General features: G+C 42.7%; 1 protein-coding gene across 15 annotated transcripts in view; it reads right to left on the bottom strand.

Moving 5' to 3' along the window:
• The window catches only part of LOC109980547 (receptor-type tyrosine-protein phosphatase F), a 172,686-nt gene that overhangs the window by 53,257 nt on the left and 93,401 nt on the right, over nucleotides 1–26,028 (bottom strand). For 5 of the 15 annotated variants that reach the window (XM_065954314.1, XM_065954315.1, XM_065954313.1 and 2 more), the window contains exons 5-13: nucleotides 23,977–24,165; nucleotides 21,840–21,857; nucleotides 19,286–19,396; nucleotides 11,416–11,685; nucleotides 8,991–9,572; nucleotides 8,237–8,370; nucleotides 7,637–7,781; nucleotides 3,117–3,422; nucleotides 2,066–2,259 (exon numbers count right to left, since the gene is read on the bottom strand). In XM_065954314.1, the coding sequence (XP_065810386.1) occupies nucleotides 2,066–2,259; nucleotides 3,117–3,422; nucleotides 7,637–7,781; nucleotides 8,237–8,370; nucleotides 8,991–9,572; nucleotides 11,416–11,685; nucleotides 19,286–19,396; nucleotides 21,840–21,857; nucleotides 23,977–24,165 (1,949 nt within the window). The remainder of the gene's footprint in view (nucleotides 1–2,065; nucleotides 2,260–3,116; nucleotides 3,423–7,636; nucleotides 7,782–8,236; nucleotides 8,371–8,990; nucleotides 9,573–11,415; nucleotides 11,686–19,285; nucleotides 19,397–21,839; nucleotides 21,858–23,976; nucleotides 24,166–26,028) is intronic. The other 10 variants (XM_029276504.2, XM_029276513.2, XM_020629010.3 and 7 more) reach the window with 3 other exon arrangements.

Genomic DNA, 26,028 nt, shown 5'->3' with positions numbered 1-26,028 from the left:
GGATGAGTCATGAACTCTTCTCAGCCAGCTGGAACACCTACTACAGGGTTGAACGAATAGGCGAGCATGTTTGCTCACGTTATCGGAGTTGTTTTTTCCACTTGTTCTCGTGGTATGTGCATCGCAAGATGAGCAAGAAAGGAGGGATTGTTCTGAAAACCAGTTGGGCGCCAAGGTGGACGGCTGACTGTGTGGTCTTAACGACGTCTGGGCAGGTCCTTGCAGGTTGGCTACTCAACGCTGTCTCATGGAAAACAATCTGTGAAGATGACTCAATCAAGGGTAACCAACCTGCACGCAAGCCTCTGTTAATTACTCAAACGGCTTTCCAGGGCAGGAAGGGTGCAAATGGAGAACAAGAGAAAAGGGGAAGGGAGACGGAGGGAGAAAGAGAAAAAAATACAGCGGGAGGAGGGAGGAGGAATTCTAGTTTCTTCTGTGGAGGGAGCGGTGAGTTTTGAGAGGTGTCCTGGACACCAAAGTGGAACATGAGAGGTATCCTGTGTGTGCCAAATTGCAGCGTGGCTTTGTGTTTATTGTGTGAACCTGGCACAAATGAGGCATGGCGGGGAGTATTGTTTGCACAACAAGTAGGGTCATGTTGAGTTCAGTTTTCACAAGCGTATAACGTAGTCACACTAACCATGCCGACATAAAGAAAACACTTCCAGGAAGAAACGCAGCCACCATGTTTTTGTCACGTCTTCTGGACCAAAGGATGATGTCCTGGCAGTCGAGCAACTCGAATGTACAATCACACATCAACAAACTGTCAGCAGCAGCTGCCAAAAACTAGTGCTGTAAAAAAAAAGGTTTCTGACTGTGTTGAGGGAGACGTGTAGATGGGCAGGTTATGAAAGCCAAACGCTTCTTTTTTACATTATTTTTTCAGAACCGTGTCGCCTAAATAAACGTAATGTTAATTTTATGCTCAGAAGTTTGTTGAAGTTCGACGCTTAGTTTTTTTTTTTTTTAATCACTAAAGGCCATGTTGCACAGCAGGGATCTAAACTTCTACTTAGCATCACTTGGGATGTAGCACGTCTGAAACGCCATTTCAAGGTGACATTCACGGTGCTTCACTTCTGAAATTTCAAGCCTTTGAGGCAGCAGGGTGTTTGCAGAAGCAAATGAGGGTTAACAGCTTCACTCAAGGGCACAGCAGTGAACGCTGCCTTGGAAGAGAACCAGCAACCTGTTGATCCTCCCAAATCGCTGTTGCAAAGCACTTATCAGCAAACGCCGCTCAGAGACACATGTAAGGGCTGCTCAGTCTTTTTTTTTCTTTTTCTTGCGTTCCTGCGGCCAAAGGAGTGCTTACTTGTTCAAATGAGATGTTTCTGTGTGAGGCCATCGAGGGTGCGAGCGAATGCGTGTTCGCGCAAATGTTACTCCCGGCAAACAATCAGGAGGAGGCTCTTAAGCCGCTCTCTCGTCTCCCGAACAGAAAAAAAAAGAGAGAGAGTGGGATTTTTTGGTTTTAAGATATTCATGAATCTCTGAATCCCTCTTAAGGATTACAATCTTTCATCCATCTCACGGTGTCACACAGCTTTGGGCGGTTCAGAGCAGCCTGCATTAATGTGTAAAGCACGGCGTAAGGAGAAAAAAAAAAAAACTAATTTATAAACATGGTAACAAGGCAGTGCATATGTATTACTACTCAAACCACAGAGAGGTGCATTGATTCAATGAAGCTCCATCCTGATGTAACATATATAAAATATTAAAAAGCTATTACTGTAGAATTAGAATGGATCTTGTTACGACAGCTAATCCGAGGCTGTAGGAGCAGGGTCCCAATTTATAGGAAAAAGTCACACGTAGAAAACGATGAGAAAAAGAAGGGGGGGAGGGGGGGCATGAGGGTTAACTGTAGTCGACAGAAGGAAAATTCCATGTGTATCACCCTGTATGGAGGAAATGAAGCGTGAACTCAGACGATTGAAGGGAATAGGGGAGAGCGGTGGAGAATGGAAAGAATGGGAAATGAGCATAAGACAGCTACAGACAGGTAAAGAGAGACAGACAAAGACCCTGACAAGAGTAAGACATCACCCAGTACCTGCGCCTCCGGCAAAGCAACGTCCATGATGTTTGGCTGGCCTCTCGGTTCGCCGTTTTCAAGCCGAGAGAAGATGACTTGGTAGCCTCGGATTTGGCCGTGCTGCTTCCCCTGCAGGGGCGGCTTCCAGGTGACCCGGATTGCCGTGGAGTTTACAGCCTCCACCTCAAGTTTCCTGGGGGGAGCTCCTGGCACTGGAAACCAGGAGAAAAATAAAGGGGGGAGGGGGGGTTGTGTGTGTGTATGTGTGGGAGGGGGTGGAGGGGGATACAAGAAGACGACAGAAATACAAAAAAAGGGAGAGAGAGGGAGGGAACAGCAGAGTTAAAATATGCTGAGTAAGTTATTTTCTTCAGCTAAATCAGTTTTGTGATCTGGAGCCAAGTGCTCAAATCAAAAAACTGACTTGTAAGTTTTTTATAGACCTGGGTACTCTGTAGAAAGGCTAGATTTGGCTATGAATCAAAACCATCTTTTACTTCTATCCTGTCCCCAAAACACCCTTTGCAGGACAGCATGTGGTCTAGCCATGTCTATAATGCCCTTAATTCGGCTATGAAATTAGCTGTGTTGCAGAGAACTTCAAACACATTAATTATAGACAACTCCCTCTTAGGGGCTTCTGCTCTCAATCAGGCTGCAAACAAAATGAGGAACAAGTGAGAAAAAAAAGAGACAAGAGTGAAAGACCAGAAAGCTGAAGTTCTCCTTCTCCTTCTCCCTCTCTCGTCAAAGCAGAAGAAAGAAAACAAGAAGGCATTTAAACAGTGAAGCCAGAGGAAAGTGTGGCAGAGCCGAGGCCCAGGGGTGATGAGCCTTAACCTGCCGCTGAAGTCAAGTGTGAAAGCTTAAAAGAGCGAGCTGGAAAGTGGAAAGGAGTAGGTAACTCTGCTACTATTATCGCCTCATTAACTCAGAATTGATCAGGAGGTTACAGAGAAATGTGCTGTCGAAGTTGAGGAGAGCGAAGGAAAACAGTGACAGGCAGCCCCAAGCAAAAGGGAGGTAAAGAGTGTGAGAGCACTCTTCTGAAGACGAGGTGTCAACCTACCATCCTCTTTGGTTTTCATCCTCACCGGGGCACTCTCAGGGCCCGGACCCACGTCAGTGTGTGCCCTCACCCACACCTGATACTCAGTCCACTTCTCTAGGCCCTCCAGCACATAGCTGGTGGCGTCTGCGCCGATGCCCGGCCCCTCATGCCGCTCAGTGTCCTCTCCAGACAGGGCCTGGTAGCTGACTGTGTAGCGCACAATAGCGCCGTGGCGGCTCGCAGCGGGCGGTGCCACCCAACTCACCTTGAGGCTGGTGGAGCTCAGGCTGACCAATTGCACATCCTGAGGTGGGGCAGATGGGGCTGTAGGGGGAAGGGAGCACAACCACACGGAGGAGGGCACGGATCAAGCAAACAAAAAATGAAAGAAAAAACACGGGCAAACTTAAAAGTAAAAACTGGAAGCTTTTTGTATGGTCGTCAAAATAATTGTGACTGGACTATTAAAAATGTTTTTGCTCTCTATCACGGACAAATACTTTTTCAGATGTTGAATGTTTTGCAAGTACATGATTTGAAGTACGAGCCAATCCAACATGTGCCCTACTTTTCCACTTTCTGAGCAGTTGAAATTCACAAATCATGCATACTCATGGAGTAGTTAACAACTCTGATATACAATTTGCAACTTTGAATATGACATTTTCCTTTTGATAGCCCGATACAAAAAGCTTCCGTACTGCGCAGGATGCTACCTCCGGACTGAGAGATTGGCTGCAGGAACACATTACCAGGCTCCTGTTGAAGCTGTGTTTGGCACTCCATTTATGTGAGAGGCCATGAAACTACAGGGTGGTCTGAACTGAATATGAAATGTGCCAAGGCGATGCTTTTATAAAGACGTAATTTGTCCATAACTGCCTTCTCTGCTGCCTTCCGCAGCATGCAGAGGGAGCAATAAAGTGGCCATGGACGTGTGAGTGTGTGAACAAGAGCTTGACCGGGCTGGCTGGTGTTCGCACGTTGATGCAGAAGCTCTGGGCTTGTCAGACCTCGGTAAGTGCTGCAGTGGAAATAACCTTGGATGTTTCAGAAGCGTATGCATAATTATGTGATTTTAAAATCAATACTCAATTATCAGCAATTATTACTGTCCCTTCAAGCTATAGTCAGTAACTGGTGTGTAGCCTCTACAATAATCAAATGCTCTTTTTCTTGTGTGACAGAACAAGGACACCAGTTTTTCAAAGTACCCTCTCTTTGGATTTCAATGACCAGACTCAAACTGTGAACATACTATTAGGTTTTAAACCTTCTGAACCCACAATAGTTCAAAGGGATTTTTCAAAAATATTAAATATACACATAAACAACTGAAATAAAATGAATCCTAGATTTGAAATCTTTCACCACAAAGGTTGAGTACAAACCAGAGCTGTGTTCATTTGGATATTGCTGTATGCTAAATGTCAGATTTTCTGTCTTTCTTTCTTTCTTGTTACATTGTGGTATATGTATTTTATTTGTGTGTTTATATATTTAGTGTTAAGTGGTTTACCTGATGTTCTTCTTTTAGCATTTACTGACAGGCCCAACTAGGGGCAAGAGTTGAACATTAGCTACAACCTCGTTCAGATTCATGCTCTGTATCGAAACAAATAAAATTATTTAGATTCAATTAAACAATATCTATAATGATAGCTCGTTAAAGAGAAATCCTTCCTGCATATTATCCCACTTTCTCTTTTGTAAAGCGTCTCGAGATAACACTTTTTAAATTTTATTTTATAAGCACAAACTCTTCTGGCATGTCAGTACAGTATGTGTAAAACACATACTGCATACACTATACAGTCTAACGTGTACACAGTGGATAATTCAAAGCTACACCGCCACTCAGAATAATATTATTATTGTAAACAATATGATCCAGATATCAAAAGAGCTGCAGCACAAAATAAACTCTCAAGTCCGGAGAAAAACTGAAAAACTAATAAACCATTTGAAAACAGGGAACAATAACAACATAGAAAACAAACACAACAGCATTCATATATTACATGCATCTAACTCAATACTCAACAAAAAAAAGGGACTCTACAAAAGAGAATAAAATGAACCAAGGGAACTCAAAGCATGGTGTTCATACAAAACATGCCCATGATATTTCTTCTTTTTTAATAAGCAGAGCAGTGAACAGTTAGCTCAAATATGAATCCAATGAACTAATGCCAGAATATGAAACTCCACCTTTTCAAATCACCTCGGCTTAACAAAAGAGGGCCGAGTCTCATCAGGTGGTCTCACAGGAGAGTGGACCTGAAACTACAAAGGCCTTGACAAAACACCACATGCATTACAAAAGGGTGACGGAGCGAATCAAAACAATGCTGATGATTTCCAGGATAGATTGTGATACTGAGGTCCTGATGAAAATATGCTAGATCAAAGTCAAATTGGATGAGGGGAGGACAACACCACAGGAAATACATTTGCTTCAGAGCCAAAGAGTGGGCCTAAAATAGAGAGAGAATTATTGATGGGGGGGGGGCTCTCTCTACTGCTCCTTATTCCCAATTGTCAAGCCTAGTATTTAAAGGTTAAAGCGTTTATATATAATGATAATCAAGCCACATAATTTAAGTTTGAGCGTTAGATGTTAAGGATGGAAAATGTGGTATCTTGTGTTTCTGAACCAGTCATTATTCTAAATATAGACCAGTTAGATCAGGATTAGGCTGAGCTCCACTCTTAGAGCATCACAGCATATTTTTTTTTAGTTTGTGTCTTTTTACTTTATGCATCACTGTAAGGAATCTATCTCCGATTCTGTGTTGTGATTTTTTTGTTTCGGAAATCACCTCTACACCTTGAACTCCTTGTGAACTCTCTCACACAGCTGCTTAAATATTTCATCCCTTTGCATTTTTTTTTGCAGAATGTGGAGTTCTTGTTTGGCCATTTATGAACTGTATACAAAATATGTAAACAGCTTTTGTCGTGTTCAATGCTCTGAATATATAAAAAAAAAAAAAAGACAGATGTTTGAATATGTTGCACAAAAAATGTCACACTTTCCCACCGCCTCGGCCTCGTACTCTTCCCGAGGATGCTGCTCGTTTCACGCACACAATCCTTTCGCCATGAAATCCCAATGTGTTGTCCTTGTGTCTCCTGCTGACAGGAGCTGCAAGGACACACACTCATCTCCACTCGTGATCTAGACTGACAGTTTTATAACTGTGCATTTGTCAGAGGTATTGGCCCTGCAATGATTTTCTCTGTCCTAACAGGGAAACATTTCAAAGAGAGATCTTCATCACTTTGGTGTAGTTTACATTTTCTTTTCTCTTGTGATCCCCAAACTGGCTGGACTTATGTTTAAACTGGAGCAACACTGACAATGTTTTGGACTAACTTTTAAGCATGTACCTATTAAGTTTGTTATAAAAGACTAAAACCACTGGCATGAGATTTGACTTGGCCAATGATAAGTAAAACACAATCTGAACCAACACGAATAAAAGTACTGGAGATGTCCCAAGCATATCCTAAGGGTTGGTAACAAGGGCGATCCTGGCTAGTTTTAAAAGACCTGTATCCACTTAAATAAACCTGACTGAAAATCTGATCCTTCCTTTACCGAAAGCCCACTGTTGTTTCATCCAATGCTGCAGAGCTGCTCCAAAGCCAGGTCCTACAGTGCAGCATTTTGCGGGAAATGCCAGTGGAAATTAGAGGGCGCGAATGTGATCAGTGGTGCGAGTGCGCACAAATCAGCTGTTACTAATTAGCGCTAATTGCATGAGTAGCTTGACGGCAAGCCAATATTAAACTTGTCTTTTGGCAGGTTGGTATGCTCTGTACAAGCTGATGTCAATACTCAAAGATCTTTTGTGAGACGAAGCTCCACTCTGTAACAACTTTGAGTGTACAGAGGGCGTCTGTAGTTTCAACAACTGAATCTCTAACAACAACTATTTCAACAGTTACGCTTTACAATAAACACAATGACTAAATCTTTTGTTTAAATGAAATGAAGTTTGGCAGAGAACGTGTGCAAGGTAGGAGCATAAGCTTCCTGGTTGAGTTGGTAAAAGCAAGTTGCCACCACAGCATTAAAAAATCTGCAGTCAGCTGGCAGAGAGTGACATTTTGAGTGCAGGCACTGTAAAAGCACATAATGATGATTTGAGGCACAAAAAAAAAAAAAAACACAGCAAGGCTCACGAATGTGGGGAAAGGACACATTAAACGTACCTTTGACACTGAACACAGGGCCTGCCCTCAGATTGACGGACAGGAGGGTTAGTGTTGGTGACAGAGGGGAGGCGGTGGAAGCGTGAGGCTGACCGGGGTGGCTGCACTGTCAGCACTATATGTTGTGCAGAAATTGATTTGACATTCAAGTTGCCAACGCGATCTGATTTAAAGTCCAATTTGTCCCGTCTAGACCTATACCTGCTGCAGCCTGCTGTGGGTGACTGTTACTCTACAGAATCAGTCTGGTTAGTGGACAGAGAGAAGTTAAGACAGATAAAAGAGACGACGCCAGAGAATAAAAGTTATGGACTTACTGGACTGTGCTGTGCGAGCCTCAATGGGCTGTGTGTAGACACCTAAACCCATCTCAGAACGGGCAGCCAGAGAGAAGCGGTACAAGGTGTCTGGCTTTAGACCAACCACAGCGTACGAGCCGGCTGGGTTGAAGGTCACATGTATCTGGTGGGAATCAAACATGGAGGAATTAATCTTCAACTTTAATCCTAAAGCCTAGACTGCTGTCTCACTTTCCTGACATGCATTTAAAGTAGTGAACAACTAGTCCAAAAAAAAACTAGTTCAAAGGAGTTACAGTTGTCCATCAGAGATGAACGAAGAGAGAAAGTACTTTACATGAACTTTGCTTTCTGTCTCTGCACTATGACGTTCTCATGCGCTTTAGAGTTGAGTGCAGAAATAAAGCAGCATTTGCTTCAGCTGCAGATTCCCATTCAGAAAAAAATTGCATCATGAAGACCAAGATTCATTCGTCTGGACTTTCCCAGCATAATAAGAGCTGCATAAATAAGATAGCTAGATAGATAGACAGGTAGAGAGATACAAAGGCAAAGAGAACCAAGAGAAAGAGAAAAACAAGTCATGAAATAGTTATAAGTCCATTTTCTTATTCTAACCTTGTTGTCTGAGCCAGCCTCCCAGTACTGCAGCTCATACTTAGTGATGGGGTCCTGTACGGGCCACAGCCATGTTAGCATGATGCGGCTATCCAACTCAGCTTCGGCCTCAAAGCTGGACGGCTGTGCAGGGACTGGGTACAAAGGGGCAGGAGGACAAAGGTTGAAGACTCAAGGGAACAAAGGTAGCACATTATTGAGGCTAAACGTTCTCCATAGTGTCAGCCACAAAAACTATCTCACATGAACAGACCACGGCTGAAGCTGTTTGCATGGCAGAGACACATGTATACACAAAGAGCCGGATGAAAAACAGTACAGAACAACAACATATATCTTGGATTACACTGGGACTCATTTAAACTGTTCTACAGATCTATCACATTCCTAAGATTATATTACTTGTGTACATACTTTTTCTGTTAATTAAAAGTGCTACAATAATATTATTTAGTTATCAGAGCAATGTCATTGTTTTCCCAAAGCTGTAGTGGTTTTAAGATTGAATTCCATATAATATAGCTTTAATTCAAAGCAATGGGACTAGCGCTTGCAAAATTCAAGAATTTTCCAACATCTTAAAAGAATGGTTCTTAAGTATTCTTTATATGGAACAACAAGTCAAGCATATATATACAGCAGAGCTACACAAATGAGAATGTACCAGTTTTCATGAGCTCTTTCTCATAGACATTTCTATGAACGTACGTACACTCATTGAGATACAGAGCACACACAGTGGTTGGCTGCTTACCTCCCTGCTGGGTTTTGACCTGCAGGATGTCAGAAGGTGGCCCATCACCTACAGAGGTGAAGCCCAGCACCCTGAGGCTGTAGGTGATATCAGGAGTCAGACTTGAGATGGTGGTTAGGCTGCTGTCGTCTGTGTTGTGTTTCTGCCAGGCGCTGAGCGGAGCTGTCAGGTCCGAGCTGTAGTAGACCCGGTAGCCCCTGATTTGCCCGTTGGGTTCCTCGGGCGGCTCCCATTGGACCAGCATTGTGCTGGCACTCAGCATGCGCGCTTGGACATGCAGAGGCGGTGAGGAGGGGGCCTGTTCACCAGTGCGCGTCTCCACGGGGTCGCTTGGCGGCCCTCGGCCAATATTGTTGACAGCCATGACACGGAATTCATACTCAGAGTAGGGGCTAAGTCCACCGATGCTGTAGCGGGTGGTTGCCACACCTTCCACCTCCTGGAAGCCGTTGTCTGAGGACTTGGCTCTGTACTGGATCATGTAGTAGGACACAGGCTCAGGGTTTCCAGAGTCCCAGGTGAGAGTCACGCTGGTGGCTGTCGTCTCGGTCACAATCAGGGAGGTGGGAGGCTTTGGCAAGGCTGAGGAGGGAAAAGAAGGGTATTAGCTTTGAAATCATGAATGGACCCTCAGGATTTACGGGTAATTTGAGGAAAATTGGACATCTGACATTTATTATATCATGGTTCTGAAAATATAGGCACAATACAACTAAAATCTGCTCTCTTAGAGAAAAGACATGACTGGCCATGTAATTCTCCATTCTGTAACTCATAGCAATGAAATGATTGTTTCATAAGCTAATCCTTATAGTGCTGTCAGCAGCCAATATCCCAAAAGGAATATAAAAGCCAGACAGAAATCCCAATTTTGTGCTTTATAAACGGCCTGGTCATTACTGACAAAACAAGAAAATTGCAAGAGCTGTTCCCGTTGTGAGTTTATGACAGAAACAAACAAAAGAAAGGGTCTTCATTATATCTTGGTTGTAGAAGAGGGGCTGCTTTCTTTGGTTCCCCCTAAATGACAATGACATTCAGAGCATCGATCAGTTGAGAGGAAAGAGGGATCAATACAGACAACAACTGATAAGGGAGGCTGCAATGGGAAGACAACACGCTCACATGGTAGCGTACACACAGGTGGGTAGAGTCACATTTACACTTACACTTTCACACTGAAAAAAAAGGTGGCAACAAACATGCTGAAAGAAACACACACACACACACACACACACACACACACAAGCATGACATCGATGCTCATTAGGCAAACATTTGCCTATCACATCATGCAGAGTCTTGGTAGAGGATGCCTCTGGCGGTGAATCAGGCATAATCCCAAGGGAACGGTTTTGTCAGTTCTGATACCCATGTCCCCTCGGTGGGAGAGCAGGGTGTTGCTGCCTAAATACCTGACAAATCTGGTTGCCACCTGAATACCAAAGTCATCCATCACACACTGCTGAGGTTGAAAGAAGCTATAGGTTTACGATGATGTGCTTGACAGTGACTGTATGGGTGCGGTCGGGAGGAATGCATAGCAGCAGAACACGACAGAGATCCCATAATGTCTTAAACAAACTGCAGAAGGAGTACGTGTGTGTTTTGGCAAGGCTAATTGAAACACTGTTTTGGGGGAGCGGCATTTGGAAGGCATGCAAGAACAACTGCGAAGGATGGTTTGACCTCATTTGAAAGATGCATCAAATTAAAGAGGAAGGATTGTAAGCAAAAATGACCAACCTTCACGCTGGTCTGTTTGAGGATGAAGTGATTTGATGGAGGTGAGCGATGGAATGAGAGCATACAAAGTGGAGAGGAAACAACACAGTGAAACAGAACAGTGTTTCCGTAGATAATTTGGTGTTCTCACACATGATCAAAAGTCCTGAAATGTTCCCAAAATTGTCAGGGAGAGCTGCATATATGAACCCAAAAGTCCTAATTTTTTTTATGCCAGCCCCAGGAGTAACATTTCTGCATGAAGTCAGGGTGAGTTATCATTTGAAAGTAGCAGGACGTATTCAGTAAAATTTCAGTGCAAGAGAGAGGGCAGTCTGATAAGCTTGACCTGTGCAATTGGTGTGCATGTAATAAAGCAGCTCCATGCTCTTTTTTGCTCGCCAGTATGTTCTTTTCCACTCGTTTGTTGATACTGTGAGTATGTCCAATTACACAAAGAATCGATAAAAGGCAAAGACTGGAAAAATGGAGCGAAAATCTCCTGCTGTTGGGGTTTTAAGTGCAACTCAGGTAGATGTCAGGGGCAGGCTGTCCTGAAATTTTCAAAACATTTTAAGGAAGGCATGTGTGAAAAGAGCTTTGGGTTGACTCAAAACAAACAGCAGAGTACATCGCTGTTACAGCAACACATACATAGATAAAACACAATATGGGGAGAGGTCAGAAAAACAGCTCTCACCTTTCACTGTGACCTGAGCCGTAGCTTCTATCATGCCCAGAGAGGAGATGGCCACGCAGGTGTAGTTAGCTGACTCCCGGATGTTGGTGACCTCCAACACGTTCCGCCCGAGTGGCATCTCTTCCTCCTTGGTGAGATCCACCAGTCCCACGGTCCACTTGACGTAGGGCATCGGCGAGCCCACTGCCACACATGTGAGGTTGACACTGCCCCCTGGCATCACCTCTTGGTTGGTGGGTGGAATGGAGAATCTGGGCGGGACTCGTCGCACTACAAAAAGAAGCAGGAGGAAATAGTGAGCAGGTTTGAGTATGATGTTTTTTTTTTTCCCCTTATTTAATGAATGGTCTTGCCCCGTCCAACAACACAAGGCCAAAAGCTAACACAGAAAAGCAAATAGAATAGAGAGTCGATCGCTTTTGTCCGAATGTGCAGGCGAGCACAATGGGGATAATAGGACTGTCATAAGATGGCTCTGGAAATTCACGAGAAAACTTTGAGGGGGTGTTTTATCCTCTCGCCTACAAAAGGGAATATAATTTTTAAAAAAATAGCCCAGTTTTTCTGGAGACTTTGTCTGGCCCTCTTTTGTCAAAGTGTCAAATGGCAGTGAGAGTTGCATCATTGAGGGTCCCTGTGGAGATGGCATTGTTTGATTTGTCCTCCCGCTCCCTCTCTCTGGCTCCTTCTGCTCGGCCTGTCTTTCTCCCTCTCTCTCTTCCTCTCTCTTTCGCTCTCTTTTGTGCCATTCTGATATGCAGATAGGCTGACATTAAAAAGGGGTTCCCATGGAGACAAGAAGGGCCCGTTGACGTCGCCAGGGACAAGGCAAACACCGATGCAGAGCCTCAATGCAACGTTGAATAGCTGGCCCAGAATAAACAGGCAACCAGCATTTACATAGGACTTGCTTTCTGTCTAAATAAAGATACACAAGAAATGCCTGCCGTGTTTACACACTTTAGATCTTTTTCTGGCAACTTTTGGCAACCATAACAAACTTATCTGCTTGTCGTTTTGCTTGACACCGCTATGTGAACATCCCGTCAGCGTCAGACCTGTTAACTTTATGACATGCTGCCATAACATTTGCAGAACTCAGAAAAGGAGTAACTCTTGTTTCTCTAACCTTCAGATACGTAGAAAGTGAAGCCAAGCCCAACATTTAGCTCCCTCGTAATGACCCACCAGTCCCATCCCGATTATGCTGGTCTTATGTATTCAAAACTCCATGGCATGAAACTATCCCTGCACAATTTATCCTGCTTGTTTCCCCTAATGCGCTACAACAGCTTCGTAGAAAGAAAAAAAAAAGCCCTTGACTGTAATTGCTCTTTTGCGCCGGTCTCCATGAAAATGGATTTTCAAATGTGAGCCTCCTTCCCTTTCCCCCCCACCCTTCACCCCTCCCTCCCTCCACAAGCTAATTTGAACCAGAACGTTGTTACTATACAGCCATACTTGTTATTCCCCTCATTATGTGGTGAAATGGGAAAAAAAAAAAACACACACAGAAATAAAACACCTTTTTAGATTCCAGTCAGGAAAAGCAGGATTCTCTGGACCGCATTGCAATAAGGGGGAACTGGTTCACACTCATCTGAATGATCCCAAAATAATTGAGGTGCTTTAGATAGACCTGCTGCTGTTTTTTGTTTTTTTTTATCATCAATACAATCATGTGGGCTTAAACTACTGGGCTAGTTTTCCATAAAATAAATAAAAATGAAGTCAGACAGGACTGAGCCACAAACAAGAGGGGAAAATGCATTGGAATCTTGGATTTTGTGTTTCCTTTCACCTCTTACTTTGCCTAATAAATCAATCAGTTCTTTTCATTGGAATACATCTTTACAGAGAGAGTTTGGCAAAGAAAAATCAAAGCAGAACATTAGGTCAGCTAAAGTTAAGGACAGGGTAATGATGAGGTAAACAATTCAAATGACGTGAAGTTTACAAATGAACATCAGGATAACAGGAAGGTACTAGTTTGGAAGTTACTGCACAGTAAGGATGGTTTCATGCAGGGGAAAAGTGACGGATATTGACAGTCCAGAAAGAGTAACATCAGCCATGACATCTGCTTTCAAGGCTCACAGGAATATGCCTGATTTTAGTGCAGCAAAGTTAGGGGAGCGTTACCAGCCTGGGAACAGGACAGGGAAGACATTCTCAAGCAGAGCATGCACTGGACTTTGGGAAAGACATGGGATGAGATCACAAGCCTAAGCAAGCTGATGGAAGGAGATAAAGGAGGAGCTTGATCCATTTCTCTCCTGTTAATGACTGAACATCTGATTTCAAGTATGGCTAATGCCCGACAGACTTTCCTTTGAGCATTTTGAGGGGGGGAAAAAAGCGTTCCACTCATGTGCCACCTGTGTCTTCTCACGCAACTGTAACATTCTCCAACTGCAGCTATTTTTCACAACATAGACTTATATAAGAGAGAAACCTGAGAGAAGCGGCCCTAATGTAAAACCATTAGGCTCAAAGTATCTGTTATTCTTTCATGATACCATAGACTAAACAGTGCTAAGAGCAGTCAGTCAATGGGGGCTGTGTATATTGAACACTTAATGTTGTGAATAATTCATGTCGTGCGGTTAAGTTTGGAGAGGTGCTGTGGAACAAATGACTAGAGGGCAGGTAATTGTTATCGATTCCCTCGAAGCCTCTCTCCTGTTGAGAGCGGTTTGGAGAGACGGGCTCCGGGACTCTATCAAAACCACAAAATAAGCCCTGTCTCCACTCTGCCTGCCCGCTTGCTGGATACCTATAAATTTAACTGCCTTGACAAAGTGCCCAAGGATAGCAGAACCTGTTCAGTCAATCAATATTTGAGCACACTGGCACGGAGTCAGCGGGCTCCCAGGCTTCCTGGCAGCAGTGCTGGGCAACTATGATGGCTGATCATCCCCCTGTCAGCACACTGCCAGATCATTCTTAAATATTCCATGGGTCAGCTCTTTGTGTCGAAGTGTTTTGTAGATGGAACAAGTGTGAAAATTATTCCAAAAACATAGGCTCTCTTTTAGACTGGAGGTGGAGAATTGCATTTTCACTGACAACAAGATACAATATGCTACGATACGCTATGCTACCCTACGATATGATATGATAGGATACAAAATATATGGCCCAGTATATCGATGTCACAATACAGCAATAATGAGAAAATCATATAATGATACATTACAGTCTTTTTGAGTCAGTTTCATCGCTGTCAGACATTATCCTGCTGTCAGCTTCTTTTTTTGGCAAATTCACTTCTGTTCATGTTGACCTCATTCATGTCAAGGGTGCCACTTCATGGGAGTCATGAAGTAGTGACGCGGTTACTCAAAATTGGGACATAAACAATGCGATCATTGCGTCACACGAGTCAAAACGATGATATATTGCATATTGTATAAAAATTCATATTTTGCTCCACCCCTACCCCTGTTTTTGAAAAAGCCAGCACTTTCGTCGCTTTAATTTTTTAATGATAGGCTTCTCTACAGCAAGTCAAATTAAATGGGAGTGTTTTATTTCGACGCTCTTGAACATCTGTTAGGCCTCCTGTTGCAACATCACATGAGAACAGGGGGGATGTTTATCTTCTCATTAAGATAACATGTGCCTATCACATCATTCAGTCTCTTGGAAGAGGTTACCCACAGCGGTGGAACAGGCATAATCCCCCATGAACGGCTTTGTCAGTTCTGATACCCATGTCCCCTCGGTGGGAGGGCAGAGTGTTGCTGCCTAAATACCTGACAAATCCGGTTGTCACCTGAATACCGATGGATCCGTCACATATATTTGATGGGAATACAGAGGCAGGTGGAAAAATACGAGGGTGAAAGGAGCTACAGGTTTGGGTGGATGTGTGTTAGGAGACGCTATATGGGTGTGGTTGGGAAAAATGCACAGCTACATACCACAACAGATGTTAAAATGGTGTCTTAAACAAACTGCGCAGGGACTCCCTGTGTGTTTTGGCACAGCTACTAGAAACATGGTTAGGTGGAGTGGCATCAGGAGGCATGCAACAACTATTAAAGGATTCATGCAGGTGACACAGTTACACTTTAATGGATAGAGGAGAGCTATCAAAACTATGCAGTTTTTTTTTGTTTTTTGAAGGAAGGGGTTTCTATGTTCTCATTGGATGGGGCTGGAAAGGGCAGTGGACCTTATTTGGGACCTGGATCAAACGGAAGGGGGGGAGGATTAAAAGTGAAAATGACCAACCTTCACGCTGATCTGTTTGAGGATGAAGTGATTTGATGGAGGTGAGCGATGGAATGAGAGCATACAAAGTGGAGAGGAAACAACACAGTGAAACAGAACAGTGTTTTCTGAAGACACAGTGGAGGTTTAGTGACATGAGACAGATAGGCAGAGTAAGGCATACAAACAGTCCCAGGGAGGGAAACTCACTGAAAACTAGGATTGAGCATTATTTTCTTCAACTGTTGAATCTTTTTTTTTTTTTTTTTAAATTCTCTTGAAAGTAGCTGTTTTAAGAAGCAAGAGTTATTAAAAAAAATAAAAAAATAAATACAACTTGTAAACATGTTCAGGCCAAATCAGCAAGAGATAAGTGGAACTGATTTTTGTTCCACAGGATGTGAAGGATTCAAAGAAGTAGGCGATAATCAGATTTTTGTTTACAGCTTCATTTTTTGTAAAAATACAGAACAATTAAATCTATAAGACAGACTGTTAAGGCATATATGATATCAACGATCATATTCATAATTAAAGAATTTAATCACAATTCATGATTGTGTGAATTTGTCCTGAATCGGTTTCATTTGTAAGTTTCTCTCCCTGACACCTCGGCAGACACACACAGAACAGCATGGAGATATTTGGGTTAAAAAAGAAGCCCGGCTGCAGCACTTCATCCTCTATGACATATTGACATGTCACATGGATATATGAAGCAGTGCCAGCAGACAGAAGCTGACATCCCTCCTCCGTTGTGGGATAAGCGCTTGACAAATGAACTCTCATGCACAATCACAGGACGCTTGTGAGTCTGCCCACGTTGATGGAGTCCTCCTTTACAGAAGGGGAGGGGGGGGGGGGTCACCAAGAGCAACCTGCAACACACCTGCACACCTACAGACACCCACACACTCTTAATGGATGAGAAGTGGAAGGACATAAATAGATACAGAGACTGGAAGGGACAAACAATCCATGAGCAGACCCTCCCCCCTCAACTAACTCCCCTCCTCCTTCAGTCTCAGCCCCCCCCCCCCCCCTCCCACACAGAAATATGAGAACATCATTCTTTGGTGGCTCTAAAATGTCAAGACAAGGGTGGTGCTGGCAGCATGTTTGTGTACCTGCAGACAGGATTGGGATCAGGTAGCGTCAGTGAGTTGAAAAAAAAACAAAAAACAAGAAACACATTTGTAGACACCAAACACCAACCCAAAACAAACCCTTTAATGCAAGTGTAGGGTGTGTGTGTGTGTGTGTTTGTGTGTGTGTGTGTATGTGTGTTTGTGTGGGCGGATTTTATAGAGAAAAACATCATAATTCTGTATTTCATAGTAATCCTTTTATATGTCACCTCCAAGTAGTTATAACTTTATGGCATTTGAAGCCTACAGATGACTCTTCTACCCAGAGGGGATGATGTTTGGGATGATTCTTTGAAAGTGATGATTAAATAAAGTGATCTTTTTTTTCTTCATGATTTATTCAGAAGTTTTAATGAAATATTGAAACACATGTCAGCCTTATGACTTCATAGCAATATTTGTATACTTCAAAGGTTTTAAGATTTTTGAAATTGTGGTATTTTTTTTTTTTGTTCATAGGTCAGATAACGTGTTTATGTTTTTTTGTCCAAAGTTTGTAATCACCCGATGTTATCTACCTTCTGCCTCACATCAACACTTTAAAATGTAACAGTTGTCAAATAACCTGTTTGCCTCCAGAGCTTGTTATGTTTACAGGTTTCATGGCAGATGTTGTGAGCCCCTAAATCTCCCCTCCGGTGTCCAAGAATAAAAAATAAACAAAGAAAAGACACGTAACAACAGGAGAGGGAAGAGAGGGATGTCAGAGGCCACTTGTCTTGTTTTAAAACCCAATCAAGCAGCGAGGTGATAGCACAGCCCCCAGGTCGCGTCTCCTCATTCTTGCCGCAGTAACAAAGACGGAGTGAAAACATAGCTGGAGCCTTTGTTCTCCCATCCAGACTAGTACACTTTTAAAAGGTTACGGTTCGTTTGATTTCTATCTCTCCACTGGTGAGGTGAGGCTGGCGGAAAAGCCGGTGCCGGGGCCATCGGGTTGACAGCTACCTGGGTGGTGTTACAGACTAGCTGGGCCTCGGGGTCCTGCTGGCGCCAAGCCACACAACCACTGTAATTACCTCTGAGGGGGGAGGGGGGGAAGGGCTGCGTTTGCACCTGTGACAGACATGCCCTGATTAATAGACGAGACGTACATCCCTTTCTCGCCTCTGCTGTTTGGCTGACTACCCCATCCTGTCAAGATTTAAGATCTAAACCTTCTGAAGCCCACAGTGTTTTATCTTTAAATTTAATGCCGCTATGTTCCTTTTGAGATTATTTTACCTCTGATCCACGAGGAGGGTCTGTCTGTTGGAAAACATTTTTTGATACTTTTTACCAAGTAAAATATACTCGGGTTCATTGAGAGACCAGCTACTGGTAAGAGGTACATTTATAAAACGTATATGTCTTGATTCTTTCCCATTTCCTTAGCCAGAGTCTATGATTAATGTCTGGATTTAAAGGTAAACTTTGGACTCTCATTTACTTGTTTTAACTTTAGTGATGAAAAATGAGACAAAGCAATCATTCATCCATAAAATGGCCTTTATGATACTTTGTGCTTTTAACACAATTATGCAGAGACAGCTGACTGTGTCTCTTTCTTACCCCAACACTTTTCCTCCCTCCCTCCCTCCCTCCCTCTCTCTTCCACCCACACTAACAACTGGAGCAGCTATTCTGTTTCATGTACATCAGACATGCTGGTGTTATCTGCAGGGGCTGACCTAGTCTACTCTCTCCCCTATACCAGCTTTTTTCCAGGACAGGTACAATGCTGCCTTTGCCCTGCATTAGCCTGCCCACGGAGACACCACAACAAAAACAAAACCCTGAAACTCCAGACCCCACCATGTCTGCAGAGGCTCAGGGTATGTGTGTGGGGGGGAATAATGGAGCCTTTCGATACAGTCAAAATAAAAAAGAAAGGAGGTCTGGCATGGTTGTCAATGCCAGCGGAGAAAACGCTTTTTTCAATGCAGCTGTTTTTTCAGGGGCTGCACCTGGTGGAGTTCACAGCCAAACAGGAGGTTGAGGTTAGTTCAGCTTAGGGAGGGAGAAATGGAAAGGGAAGGATAATAGTAAATATTATCCGTCTAGCTGTAAAAAATTGTGGTCATTAAATGTGGAAATGACAACAATTAAATACCCTGTTTGTGTTTTTCACATGTTTTCACTTTTCTTAGTTTAAGAGAGCTCTCTGCTTAGGTTTGAAGTGGGCAGATGCATGCTGGAAATTACTCCATGCACCGTTAGAAATTAAAGGTGTGATTTCTTTGTACCATCCTGGCAGGTGCAAAGGAGCTAATAGAGGGTGGAGGAAGATCTAACATAGCCGGCCCACTGATAAGAAGTGCTCTAATCAACCAAAATAACTCAAATCCACCGTGCCAATGCACCATGGAGGATACAGGGTCTTTGAAGAGAGAAAACATTTCAAGATACAAGGTTACTGGTTAGTGAACAACATTCAAAATGAAACAGACAAGGAGATTTCAAGGGTTGGAAGGTTGTTGTTTTTTGGTATGCAAAAGCTTAAGACAATAGACTTTGTACTTTACCTCGTACGTAGAGATTGGCAGGAGCGGAGTAACGGGTCCCGGCGCTGTTCATGGCAACACATTCATATTTCCCTTGGTCGGACTCCTCGCTGTTCTCAATTTGCAGAGCTCCTGCATAGAGGATTAGCAAATTTAGCTGCCTTGACAGTTGAGGAATATGAGATGAAACTTGGCATGAAACCACAGTAGATATCTGTAGAGTGACTCGCTAGAGAGCCTGTAGTCAACTAGTCAAACCCACTTCATGCATAATTAAATGTCCCCGACATGGACGCAGTTTTGTCAAGAAAAAATGCTTATGGCAAGAGAAAGCACTTAGCTGATTTGACAAGTTAAATGAGACCGCTAACAGAATATTGGCCTAGCCGTGTTAAGGGGATAAAAAAAAAAAAAAAAAAAAAGACCCTGACTGAGGGTCAATTAATCATCTGAATGACATGTCACATCCAGCACAGTATGATTAGGCCTTCTGCTTATGAAAATAATTGACAAAACCACAGTGTTTGTGTCATGGAGTGTTATCCGTCGCAGCCAGATGTTAGAATGAAGCTAAGCTTAACTGTATAATAAGCACAAGAAAAGCAAGGAAGTGGATGAATTTACCAAAGGACAATACTTACACTGGTGAGAGAAATGCTGCTGTAATTAAGTAGTTTTCTGTTTAAACTGAGACTACAGCCATATTCTATTTGTAATAAGATAAAAGTGTGAGCGAGTGAGTATACAGTAAATGTAACTAAATACTGTAGATATTAGTTTCTTGATTTGGCCTAATATGTGGCTCTAAGGTAACTGGGAGTACAGGGATCCTCTTTCAATTGTTGTGGTTACATTGAGCAGTGAGGTCATTATTCTGTTCTTTTATTACAAACTATTTGACCAAGTCTCAACGAAGCCCTTGAGGGAAACGATCCTCTGCCAGATGGCTACGATTAGTATTCACAACACCAAGTAGCTGTAGCCATCAGACAGAAGCCTAACATGTTGTTTCCTTTAAAGCATGAAAGCCCAGGAGAGAATTCTTGATTTGGTTATTTTGACACCCCATGTCCATAATAACCACGAGATAATCTCATCTACTGAATTGCAAATGGCTGACAGATGGGAAAAAGTATAATCTCTCAAATTTAAAGGAGGAAAAAAAGCTCTAAAACAGCAATCTTACCTGTACCAACACTTTAAAAAACAATGAAACTACTTCTCACAGCAGTACAAGTATGTATGTCACAAGTGAGTGATAGCTGCTATCACGTCTCCAAAACAGCATGGTACGAGCATGAAAGGCGGCCAGCCACCATGCAGTTTGAAAATGACAAAAATACTCAGCATAAGACGATGTCAGGATACACTTTTTGTACATCATGCAGTATGAGATGAATGTAACAAACAGGTACCACCAACCGTAGGCGGGGGGGGGGGGGGGGGGGGGACTCGAATCAAGACGAGACCAAAGAAGAGAAGTGAAACAGGGCGGGGCGCTGACGTGTGATATTACCAGTGGAGATCCCATGACAACACATCTCTCCAAGGTGTTTGCTCTGCATGTTGAGCTCATCGCAGTCTGATTCAGCACTGACATGCACCTGAATACTAATGCTGTTGTCACCAATCTGTCAATCTGCCCATTTTTCCCCACGGGACACAACAGTAGGAGTATACTACAGGAAATGGAGAAGGTTACCGCGATGGCAGTTGTCACCGCTGCAACACTAAATCCCTTCAAGTACTCCCAACTACTCAATCACTGGCAGATCTTCTGCAAGGTCATTCCACTGTCTCCCTGTGCAGAGATTACACTAGTGGCACAGAGGATGCCACAAGGCTGCCTTCACTCCTAAAGAGTTAAAGATCTAATTGAATGTGGGTTGTTGTACGAGAGCTGTGGACACCGAGACAGACAGGTAGCTCAAAATGTATTCAGCTTTTACCACAGACATCCGCTATTTCCCTCAGTGTCGTTGCAAAGAAAGCAGTCCTTGACTTGTGGGGAGAGCAGATGATTACCATAAAAAAGGTTGACGCTTCCACCTTAGCAATCCCGACCAGCCCTCCTGTTCTCGTGCAATGCTGCATACAGTAGGCTGTATGCAAATGCAGCCATTTTAGTTTACATTGAGGCTGCATAGGGGACGCAGGTAGATCCTCTTGTGGAAAATGGTGGCCTTTAGTTTAAAATGCAGCTTTTCAGCCGGAAAACCAGTGGAGAGAAGCTGCCTGAACGTGTGCATGTTTGTTTATAGAGGTGGTTAATTTTTATAGGAGGAACCTTGAAAAGGCTCATCTGCAAGATAACACCTTGGACTTTTGCATCCCCGTTCTCCTGACGTCAGGGTTGGTGATTATGTGTTTGTTAAGGCTCAGACAGCAGACAGAACAGGTTGGGAGGAAATGAGTGGGAGGAGGGGGGAGTGGAGAAGGGAGTGGGTTGGCGCCGACAGTGTGGATGAACCTGGTGATGTGGCTTTGGGGGAGAGGGAGGTGCAGCAGGGGTCTGATATGGTTGTGAGGGAATGGTGTGGACGTGATATTTTCCAACACACTTCATCATCCTTACCTCTAATTGGTGTACCACCTAGGTGGGAGTAATTTTGATGCAAACAGGGTTGAAAGATTAGTTAGTAATCCACTTACAACAGTGGGAGAGAAATACATGGCTTCTGACAGGCCACAGGTAGGAAAAAAATGTACAGAGTAGAAGCCACTTTAATGCAAAATGACAAAGCTCAGTGTACTCAATCAGTGCTGTGAAGGCTGTGTTCGACTGTCCTTGTATGTTAATGGACAAACAGAAAAAAAAAACACAACCTTTGAGAAGGATCTCATCTGTTAGGGAACCATTTTTTAAAATAGAAATGTCTACTTTTTCAATATGAAAATGCTGAATCTGTATTTGTCCTCGCCTCACAGCAGCACTTTTTCGGTATTAAAAATATCTAATTAACGACAAGCCCCAGACTGCATTTAAGCAGAAAGGTCAGTGTAAATGGGCAAGAGAAATGAATGAAAGTCATACACAGTAAATAGAGTGATGCAAAGAAAACGTATTCAGGTCAGAGGAATTAAATTGAAAAGAAGTTAGTATCTGTGCAGAGTAAATGACATGGTTGGCGTGAGAAGATAGATCTAATCAGTCGGCATGCTCGCTCAAAATCGAGCAAATCTGATGCGAGAAAAAGACCACGGCGTTCCTTCTTCTAGTTAACTGTGGCAGCAAATGACTGCATCTTTCTCTGCCATCAGAAAAAAAAAATCACCGTGCCTCAGCTTTGGGTCATGTGCAGAAATGTAAATCATTTAACGGCAGGAGGAGTTAAGTTAAGGACGGTGGATAATAAGAAGAGTTAGTCTGAGGGCATTACTTATCAGCACTTTTTCAGGAACAATATACAAGGAAGAAAACTAAGAAAAAGTTTGTTGGTAATAAGGTTGACAAAATGTTGGATACTTTGAGTCTTTTCAATGCGCTGTGTTTTAAAACAACACAATCTCTGTTGGTTTAATGTTTGATAGTATAAAAAAGTATCAAAGCTTTAAAAAACTTTAAAAAAGACAGAGCTTCACTCAATCTTAGTTTTAATCCTAAACTGCTGAGACAGAAAAAGAGCAGCTGATCACAGGTCGGTTCAACTGGAATATAACAGATAACACTGTCTGAATTACATTGCCGATGTATTTATGCTATTTAGACAGTGTGCTGGAGTTTGTTTGCAATACTCAACATTGGACTCCTTTTGTTGCTGTGGTATCAAAAAAGGTGTTGCATAAGTTTACAATGCTAGTCCTGTGACAACCCTAGTAGGAGGAAGTATAAAAAACAACTCACAGTCACATGATAACAAAAATGATGAAGTCATTGTATTAGTGTTCTTGAACTTTGAGCCACATTTTTAATATCGCAGGAACATGGACAGTGTAAGCGCCCCATTGACCTCTATCCAGCTTCCACTGGGCAGCTTTAGCGCCAGGCTTTTTCTGGAGTGGCTCTCATCTTTAATCTTCGGGGCCTCAGACCTGCAGCCTGGCCTGACACTCTCTAAGTGAGGTAGATTTAGTAAGGAGTGACAAGAGTGAGCCCGGTCAAAAGCCTCTAATCTTTCCACCTTGCACCGTTTCTGTCTGATCCGGGTCAGGTGGCCACTGTTTATTTATCAAGTGGACTGATACTGTGAACAAAGATCAGCTCATTGATTTTTTGTTTTTTTCTTGTTCTCTGCAAGGTTGAATGGTAGCTAATGCATCGCTGGCTCGCCTGCATGTTTAAAAGGGGGATTAAGGATTATCTAATATGGTGAAAAATTCCCTTCATGTACTTTGGAAGGTTACAAACTCATGCATCACTGTCAAAGACTGCAAACAAGCAGGAACAAGTTAAACTCCAACTTCTGTGTTAGTTTACAGCAACTGACAGTGATGTGAGGAAACTAAATCTGCAAGAACTCGGCTAACATATCAAGGTAACAAACTTTCAAGTCCTTAGTGATGAAAGAGACTATATGAAGTCATACATGACAACAAAGGCCCTTTGTGCTTCACATCATCCTCATGACTCATGTGTTGGTATTCGATGGCAGATTGTACCCTGCAGCTTTCCTTTACATCATCAGTGTGTCATGTAAGAAGGACCTTAAAGGAATTAACTCAGATCGAATGCAATTGTACATGAAATCAAATCAAATCACATCAAATTGTACCTGAGCGAAGCTGTTTTATGCGGCCGTTGCTGCTGCTGATATCCACGGGAAGCATGTCCTTGAACCAGGAGATCTCCGGGTCCGGGTTTCCACTGGCGGCACACAGCATGGTGGCCGTTCTGGTCCTTTCAACCACCTTCAGCTGAGGACCCATATCGATCGTGGGGAAGCCATGGGGGATCTGGTTCTCTGAAAATTAGCAAAGGAAGGTTTTAAGTACAGCGGAAAACAAAAGAGGGAGAAAAAGAAAAGAGGAAAAACATGTTGACAAAAAGATTGCTGGCAGAGTGGCTCTAATTTGCTGTAAGAGGTGCTGAGTGCATCAGGGCTGTTGAGCTAGAAAGGAGAGAGACGAGTAGAAATAGAGCAAACACATTTCAGGTGCTACAGGCTCAGAATGCACACACAAACGAAAAGAACAGAAAAACATGATACTGGAGTTTCAGATCTGGTTTGATTTTGATTTTAAATTGAGGCTAAAATGAAAAAGATTCACTTCCTGTCTCTGATTGATTATCATAGCAGGTTTATAGGGCATGGGGAGTCTCAGGTTTGGACAGGGGAAGGATGGTTGCTATCTGCCTCTGGGCACTCATGCATAAATGAGCCGCTTTAGGCTTAGCAAGCTAAACAAACCTATTTGAATAATCCAACTCATCATTATGAATGTAGCAGCGTGTCCATGACAACACACAACGTATGATTCCAGGTGAAAGGTTGCTCTCTAAGGTATAAACTGACATGTTTTTAGAAGATTAACAAAATGTGAACAATATGTTTTCAACGGTCAAGAGGACGGGGTACATCCTAGTACACAGCATCGAGGCATGAGAAAAAGGTTGTTCAAATTGGATAAACTGTTATTCAATACTATTTTAAATATTAAAACATACACATTTTGAGATTTTAAAAAGTACCCAAGCTTTATACCTGAAATTTGCCAGCGTATTTCAGCAATTGAGACACTGGCAGAAGTGTGCTTGCAATTTTTTGTAATGTAAAAGAAGATTACTTAATATCTGGTGCATAGGACTTCTATCATTGTTGCCATGGTATCCAAACAAGTATCCATAATGTTTGGTTTTTACTAGTATCATATCAAAGTTAGAATTCTGGCATTACAACATCAGACACTCACACTAAGTGTTTTATACTGTGGAAAACTCAAACTTCTAAGCTTTTTTTTTTAATGTAATGTGTTTAATATTTAGCCTTGAAATAGACAGTCACCTCTGAAGAAGCACTTCAGTGATGTGATATTCAGAATTAAAAAAAATGACTTTGAGTTTTGGAAGCGTTTTTTTTGGTGGCAAACCAGTGACAGAGGTGCTTTCTTTAATAAGCAAAGATCATTTAAGTGCTCTGCAATATTATTTGCAAACTAACTTTGATCAAATATAACATATTTGACACAAAGCCTCACTTCACTGTGCGTATAATCCTAAATAAAACCCCCCACATCCCCCTGCCCTCATAATAAATCCCAATTTAACCTCTGGACGGTGTTAATCAAGAGGAAACATGATGGCCCTCAAGAGGTATTATTATCAGCAAGCTCTCAAACTTGTAATCTCTTTTATCTCTTCTCTTTTATGTAGATGTCTCCTTGGGGCCAAAGTGCTAAGATTAAATCCTTAGAACAGCACTAATGATTGTAACTCGGGCCTTGGGTGAATCAGAAGATACCTTACTGCAGGTTAGGAATACGCAGGAGATGGCAGGTCTACAGTGATGAACACAATTAATCAAATATATAGATTTAGGTATTTAGAAAAGTTAGGATGGAAACAGCTTCCACAACATGAAGACTATGGCAGAGAAAAAGAAGGGGGTTGAAAGAACTGCACACAAAGATGTCGGATCATTGAATAGTAGAAAACTTATTCAAACTAAATTTAGTCCAAAAGAAAGTGAGGGAGGAAAAAAAAAAAAAGAAATCTTTCATCAAGGTGCCTGCATCAAGGTATTTAATCTCCAGGAACTCCATTAGAGCGGTCAGACATGCAAGACTGTGATAACAGGTCTGTGCATGTACGACTGTGAGGGAGAGTA

The sequence above is a fragment of the Labrus bergylta genome, chromosome 4 (assembly GCF_963930695.1).
Source record: "Labrus bergylta chromosome 4, fLabBer1.1, whole genome shotgun sequence".
Taxonomy (NCBI): domain Eukaryota; kingdom Metazoa; phylum Chordata; class Actinopteri; order Labriformes; family Labridae; genus Labrus; species Labrus bergylta.
This window is presented reverse-complemented; position numbering and strand designations above follow the sequence as displayed.